The sequence below is a fragment of the Solanum verrucosum genome, unplaced genomic scaffold, assembly GCF_900185275.1.
Source record: "Solanum verrucosum unplaced genomic scaffold, falcon-dt-bn FXZP01000115.1, whole genome shotgun sequence".
NCBI classification, from domain to species: domain Eukaryota; kingdom Viridiplantae; phylum Streptophyta; class Magnoliopsida; order Solanales; family Solanaceae; genus Solanum; species Solanum verrucosum.
Window position 1 is genome coordinate 504,336 of NW_026020680.1, and position 8,204 is coordinate 512,539.

The window sequence follows — 8,204 nt, forward strand, 5'->3', positions numbered from 1 at the left end:
TTCGACAATTATTTAGTTTTCTTTTGATATACGTATTTTTTTTTTGGAAAATTCTTGCTTGTCTGAGTCATTTCTAATAAGTCAAGGGCATTTTTTATCCAATAGATGGAACGAAAACATTTTTGAACTATTTCTATATCTTAAGGACATGCATTTTTAATTCAATACGTGGAAGGAAAACATTTGTGAACCATTTCCAATACGTTAAGGGCGTTTTTGAACATATACATAATTCTCAAGAATGTAGGAAGAATCAATCAATCCATATCAATTTGAATGGAGAATTTCATTTCCATTGAGTCAAAATTGCAAAAAGATCAACAAAAAACACCATGCATGTGGTGTAAGTAAAAAAAAAAGAACAGGGAGAGAAAAAAAGAGGGTATGCCTATAAATTGCTAATGACTAATTTCATGAAGCTAGCAAGATATGATATTTTTTTTTTCCAATTATATGCTAGCTACATATATTCTATTGATTACAAATTTATAGTATAGCTATAGAGAAATGGATGTATGTCCCTTTCTCTGATTTGGTCTAATTAATCTCCCTCCAAAATTTTCTTTATTAATCAAAATTTTCAATTCTTTGCCTTTGGCTTCTTCACAATCATCACGGAGCAACGAGCATGATGGGAGCAGTAGTCACTTACGCTACCCAAAACAGCCCTGTCGAAAATGTAAGTAAAGAATTTCGATCACAAAATTCAAAATTCTTTTTATTTTCTTAAATTCTGTACATGTAAAGTCAAAATCAAGCAGAAGAGGTATAATAATGTTACCTTTTGAAAGCTCCGTAACCATGACTTCCCATGACCAAAATAGTGGCGTGATGCTTGTCAACAGCATCACACAACACATTTCTAGCATCTCCTTCAGCAACATCAAATTCTACACCATTACTCATCCCTTTAGATTCGCATAATTGTTTTGCCTTCTCGCAAACTCTTTGAGCTGTCTTTTTAATATCGTTTTCTACCACTACGAGCACGTCACTTGTTCCTACACAACATGAAAAATTTAGATAACATATTAGATGATTACTCAATTATAGACTCTCTTCTCAGAAAGTCACTCAACTTTGAACCCAGAGTTTTAAACTATATTGTGTAAAATTAAACTCAAAGTTTTGAAATAATGAAATTAAAATCTTGAATCCGTACCTGGTCCAGCAAGACCTACGACGGAAGTTGGAGTGGTTTTAACGTGAACAATGATGAGCTTAAAAAGAGAATTGGATGCACCAAAAAAATGATCAAGTGTCCATTCTAAGGCGTAAAAGCTGTGGTCAGTGTCATCAAGGGCAAAAATCATGGTTTGTGTTGCTGCCATTATTTTTATGAATTGCTACTAAGAAAGATCAAAAGATTTGAATTGTTGGAAATGAATCCAAACAATTCAAATATTTTGCCAGAAAGACCAAAAGCTTTTTGTGTTTGGATTGAATATTGTGATAATATTATGGGGATTTTATAGTTACTTTTTTTCAACTATGGTTGGTTAAAAATGATACGACCACTAATTTTTGTGGACATTATTTGGCAGTTGCTTCTTTATTTGACTATGAATTTAACTGGACGTTATTTAGCAGTTACTTTTTTTTTAATTCACAACTGAACTGAGATTTTCATGGGAGATGCTTGGAGAGGACTTTTTTTTTTTTTAGATGTAATTATGTGAAAGAGTTTCACTTTAAATTAAAATTGATTTACACTTTTTTTTAGATGATTGTTACTTATTGTATCATAATGTATCGTATTATATTGTGTTGTGTTGTATTTTATCGTATCATATTATTTTAATGAATACAATGTTTGGACAGATTGTGTCATTTTCGTCGTTACATAGTATAAAAAATCCATAATTTGAATGATAGACCTATAAAAAAGTAGGGTACAGGGTAGAACTACTATGCAAAGGTAGGATAAAAGATGAAAAATGATTATAAGACTTTATGGGTTGAACCAATGGCGGACCTAGAATTTTTGCTCAGGGGTTCAAAGTATAAAGGAGAAGTTCAGGTGGTAATGCAAGTGCGCGGTGAACGTAATAGTCCCTCGGCATGCTCTTTGTACAAGAACCATAAATATTTCATTGGTTCATAAAAGTAAAGACTAAACTAATCAAAAATATTGAGGACGAAGATACATTCATAAGAATTTTAGTGGATCGACTGTATTACATAAGTTAACTCCTAAAACACGTGAAAATTAAATGACGAAAAATGGAGCAAGACAGGGAAGAAAGATATTTACCTTATCATGCTAAATTTAACTACTTTATCATGCCGTATTAATCATTTCTTTCTACTTTTATCATGCTCCATCGAACATTCTTAAAATTTCTTGTGCTTTTTATACTTTTATTTTGTAATGTCTTACTTTAATTTTTTCACTTTTAAAATTTTTTAAATTAGCATCCATTCAATCACATATTACTATGAAAATCGTCAAGATTCTCTTAAAGTGTGTAAGAATAGAGTTACTAATATTATAATGCATATTCAGAAGATAAATAAATAGCATCGTCAATTTTTTTTAGTTCATATAGTTCAATTTACTAGGTTAGTCATAATTTGTTAAAAAGACAAATAACGAATAAATCAAATATGTTTAGTTTTCATCTCTCTAAAATAGAATTAAAAATGTAAAAGAAATTTCATGAATTCTATAAATTAATATTTTTGAAAGGATGTTGACGATATTTAAGTTTCTTCATTCAATTACATCTAATTTACCTTTTTATTTAAAAATAAATTATATTTCTATCTCATCAATTTCTAGTTAAATATAATTCATAATTTTTTAAAAGAGTTATTTAAGTTAATATATGAAAAAAGAGTTACGTTGAAACAAAATAAAATAATATATATAAAAAGAATAAAAAATAAAAATAAAAAGAATGTGTCTAATAAATTTAAAGAAAAACAAATTAAAAAGAAGAAATGGAACAATGAAAAAGAAGAAGAAAGTCTAAGCCCAAAAAGTTCCATTTTCCAAAGCATTTAAGGAGGGAAAAAATGTTGTCCATGGGATACGAACCCGTGACCTAGGGGCATTTGTTGAACCTCTTATCTGCTGAGCCAAGTCTGTACTTTGTTTCAAGGGGTTCATTTTAATATATATACGCATAAAATCAAATTTGACGTTATATATACAGTGTAATTTTTTAACAAGGGAGTTCGGGTGAACCCCTAGGGTCCACCTAGGTCTGCCCCGGGGTTGAACCCTAGGGCTATTAATTACTTTGGTGGGACAACATATGGGGAGATAAAACTATGCATGAATTTTGTTTCTAAATCATTAAATTATATCTCTAAGCATAGAATTATGAACCTAGATTTATCTATGATATTGGGAAACCTGGGACCCCCCCCCCCCCCCCCCCCCCAAAAAAAAAAAAAGGGAAGGGGTTCTTTGATCATATGAATTGCTCAAGAGAGGTTTATGGGGTCGAAACTCCATAAGTGAGATTTGTATGATCATGGAAACCTCCAGTTTGATGAAATAACCTTTAAATAAATAATTAGACCTTATAAAAACAATAGAATTAAGTGGTTTGAACACTTTAGGCGTCTTTTTGAGGAAATATGATATTAAAGTGTCATTGTATTTTGTTTGTTTTAGATTTTGAGCATTCTGAGGTGGTGAGAACATGGAAGACTCTGACAATTGAGCTTGTTTTCTTCTAGTTCTTCGATCGAGGCAGGTTACGATTTACTTGGAGTTAGACTTTGGTTAGTTGTTGATATGTAATGTGAGTTGTGTTTCATGTTGATTGGTCTTAAGATATAGTTAGTTTTTATTTATACTTGAATTAAGTGTTGCTTTATGAATAAGCATGTAAATTATTGAACTGTCTATTTCACTGATGTTATGAACTATGAACTTGTAATTATTCTATACTTATTGTGTTATCTTGAGAGGTAACCAGAGAGGTTAGAATATTGAGTTATGTGAATACAATAAGAATACACTTACTATTCTGATAATGAGTGGTTCAAGTTCGATGAGATTACGGACGAACAATTATGTGTGTGGTTGGATCGCGTACCATGACGGTACAATACCTTGGACACCTAGGTCCCCTGCAAGTCATAACTAGATGAGAAAAATTAAGACTCTTTAGAATGTGTGTACAGTTGAGAGTGTGCGTGACTTGTGATATTTGAGAGAATGTTAGTGATTTTTGGCAAGATGCAAAGATTATACAGATGCAAGATCAAGATTGATATGATTTCCACGATTCTACTGCCTTGCTTGTATTTTAACAAGTGTGTTAATGATTCTATATTGATTGGTGATTATGTGTTCAGTGATTAATAATTAATATGCTAGTTAAGGTCTAGATTTGATAGAGAATATTATATGTTAAGGAAGGATTCATATTTATACTCATATTAATGAATATTCCACTTTTATTCTCAAGTGTTCATTGGATTATGGGTTATGATATGTTAGAAAGATGGTAATACATATTAGTGATTTATTATAACTTTAATTTGATCACTTGTGACTTATTTTTTTATCAGGTGGAATGAACATGTTTACTTGCTTTATAACTATGATTGTATATTTGATCAAGTATTATTGAATGTACAGAACTGAACTCTAGAGTTAAAAATTCATCTTCCTCTATGTTCTTTAGGGAATAATGAAGCCCAAAGATATTCTATTCAAATGGAGCATAATAGTGGACCATAAATGGAGAATTTTTTTATCAAAATAAGTCATTATTTAAATCAATTCACCAAAATAGTATGTTTTTTGATTTTTTTACAAAACTAGTATAAACGTACTTGACAATAACGTATTAGGTGTTATTTTATTAAAAAAAAATGATAAAAGGACAAGCAACTGACGGAGTAAACAGACTTAAAACGTTACCGACAGTAACGTTTTAATGCCAATAACATTTTTAGCTTAAAAAGTAACCCGGCCCTTTATGTTAACCTCTGTTATTTCAATCTTTTCTATTAAAAAATTGTACTCCTTTATGTCAAAATTTATCTTACTTCTTAGTGTGCCTGAAGATATATCTAGAGAAAAAGCAAGAATTGCTGCCAAGGATGTACTACACTCTAGCAGCCTAAAATTATTGCATTTATACATTCATGGATTTGCATTGTCTTTGATATTTGATAGTATGAGACAAGTGATATAGCACTTATAATATCATGATATTCAATAACACAGTGCTAAATAACTCATTGGGTTATCACTCTTGTTGTTTGGTGTAAGATAGGAAAATTTTCTTTAACTCATTTTATAATTCGCTCATTTAGTACTCATGACTACTGATAAGAAAGCAAAAAAAAGATTAGTATTATTAATAGTAATGGTACAAGTAAAACTAATTAATTTGATGTGGCATCAACATGTTAGGTAGAAAGCTAAAGAGTGTGTCCTTAAAGGAACTAATTAAGGAGAGAACATTTGAGAAAAGTTTAACTAGAATTGTTCCGCCTCCTACAATAAAAATGTTTGTTCCACATGAGGAAGATCTTACTTTATCCTCAAGATGAAAAATAGAGGAATAGTAACTGAAGGCTACATGGAAGGCAAACATAGTTTCGAAATGGTGGCAAATTTGACAAAAATAACAAAAGCTTTTGCATCAACAAGGACTTACTTGACTGGTCTATTTTTCACTTAGCACTTCATTCAGAAACGCAAGAAAAGGCCGGCTAGCGTTTATAGCTTAAAAAAACATTTACAACTTCTGATAATTGCAAAACAACACCCTCATAATTAAGTTGCCAGAGAAATTTGGATCAGTTTTCATAGCTTAAAACATTTACAATAAACATAATATATTACACAATCGATTCAATAACCAAATGTATACATATACTCGATAACAGTTTTTTCTTCATCAAAATTCCAAAATATAGCTTCTTGTCATTGTTGTGTTCTAAATAACCTTTCCACGGAAAGTCTTCCCTTCAAAATTTAGCCTTTATTTTTTTCTTTTTGCCGTGCTGATAAAAATATAATTACTTCCTGGCAAGTAAGGATAAATTTTCAATTATTTTAACTAAAAAAAAGAGCAATTATGTGAAGAAATAATGTTAAAATATTAATTATATTAATAGAATACAATATTACTCTTAACTATGAGTTAAATAACAAGCACACACTTGTATAAGAGGACTTGTTGATTCATGATAAACCATTACAAGTAAAGCAGAAGCTCCAAGTGAAAATTTTCTTGTTCTATATTTAGAAAGTAGAAGCTAAAGTATTCTAATTACTTTTTCACTGTAGCAATGTTGAAGTATTCAAATTATTTTCTTCACTGTACAAAAGGTACCAAAAATGCACCTCAGAAAGTATCTATATCTTAAATACAGTGTGTGCATGACTTAGAAAGATATGACTATTACTATTTAATTGAATCAAAAGAAATATAAATCACTTACCATTGCTTCATATGTTGTTGAATTTTCCATTTAAGCTTGCTATCACTGATAGTGAGGACGCGGAGTAGGATTAACAATAACAAGATGAGTAATGAGATGTTTCTTTACAAGGTTCCAAAATTTTCATCACCTCTCTTCATATATAATTCTAGTGGATCGAAATCCAGTTGATACGAGTTATTATCAGCCATAAAAAAGATACCTATGAAACGAAAAACACATAAAAGTAAACTTAAATGTAAATCTGAATTGCTAGTCTGAGAAGATTACACGCAAATCAAAATAAAATTATTAAAATAGACAGTATCCTATAACACAAGGTAAGTAGGATCAAACATCCTCTAAAACATACTGGCTATTTTCCTATTCATTTTTGGGTTTGGTATTGCTTATCGACAGAGTATCCTCTGTTATTTATTTCTGCTTGGACTTTTAGGGGATAAGTGCAATCAACAAGGGCTCAATTTGTGTGAGTAGTTTTTTTCTTTTTATGACCTTCCTTTTATCCATATCCACTGACCAAGTTCTTTTTTAGTGAACTAAGTATAATTTAGCATAATTTATTTTTTATGACAAGAAAAACTCGTAGTCACTACCCTTTAGATGCACACAGGGTTTTACCCTGCTCCTAATAATTTAGCACAACTATTTTAGTGAACTAAGACTACATTTGAGAATTACAGATATGTAATGGTTACATACATCATATTGATGCAGTGGTTACAAATTACTACACCCAATCTAGTCACCTGAGAGCAAATACAGTTTTGTGTTGTTCATATTACAAAAGGGAAGTCGAGTCTTACTAATAGAGCTAATGAAACACTTAGCTTAATAGTGCAACAATGCAAGTCTTACAATTTAGACTTCTAAGCTGAATGACTCATTAGCTACAAAAAAAAAAAAAAACAGAAGGGTCTCTCTTGCAAAATTGCCTCATATCAAATATTTTAGAGGTAAGATTGATATTTTTTTCCATATAAATTAGAGCAGCTGACAGCGACAAGAAATTTTGAAATTACTGAGTTAACAATGATAATATATGTGAGTTACATAAAAAAAAAATACACACCTCATCCTTTTAACGATAAAGATGAGACATTTACAAAGGAGAATAATTACCCCTAACCCTTTATAAAATTAGATTTCACCTAATCAAATCTAGATAGACAGAATTATGAACTGTATGTCAGCTAAATTGTGGGAATATTAAGATGTAATCCAAGCAATTCTTCTACTATGTAAAGATAAAACATACCTCAAGCATAAAAAAAAACTATGTTCTATACTTTTCGAAAGATTTATGATAGTAAAGTTGTCCTGAATCTCGTTTTTCCGTCAACATCGACGGCGGCGGATTAGGCACAGAGCAGCAACGGTTGGAAACGTCAATGAATCTAATGGGGAGGCTGCATAAGGGTTTTGAAATGCATAACATGGTGATGCGAACGACATCGTTTGTTTTAGTTTGGGGATAAGTTACTTTTTAAGCTTAAAACGTTATTGACAGTAAGGTTTTATACGTTAACATTTTCAGTCTGTTTACTCCGTCAAATGTTTGTCCTTTTGTCATTTTTTTAAAAATAAAATAATACCTAATACGTTACTGTCAAGTACGTTTATACTAGTTTTGTAAAAAATTCAAAAAACATACTATTTTGGTGAATTGATTTAAATAATGACTTATTTTGGTAAAAAATTCATAAATGTACATTCTGTTTCCAATGAATCCTTGCATCATCTGTTTTTTGAATGTAAATACATATTTGGCAAGGAGCACTGAG

At 30.5% G+C, this 8,204-nt stretch overlaps 1 protein-coding gene across 1 annotated transcript; it reads right to left on the reverse strand.

The window, feature by feature from the left end:
- Positions 1-277: 277 nt before the first annotated feature.
- On the reverse strand, positions 278-1,439 carry LOC125812201 (universal stress protein A-like protein). The gene is made up of 3 exons (XM_049491726.1): positions 1,163-1,439; positions 782-1,001; positions 278-668 (listed from the first exon to the last, which is right to left on the reverse strand). The coding sequence occupies exons 1-3, from the start codon at positions 1,329-1,331 to the stop codon at positions 581-583; spliced, it is 477 nt and encodes a 158-aa protein (XP_049347683.1). The 5' UTR covers positions 1,332-1,439; the 3' UTR covers positions 278-580.
- Positions 1,440-8,204: the final 6,765 nt, after the last annotated feature.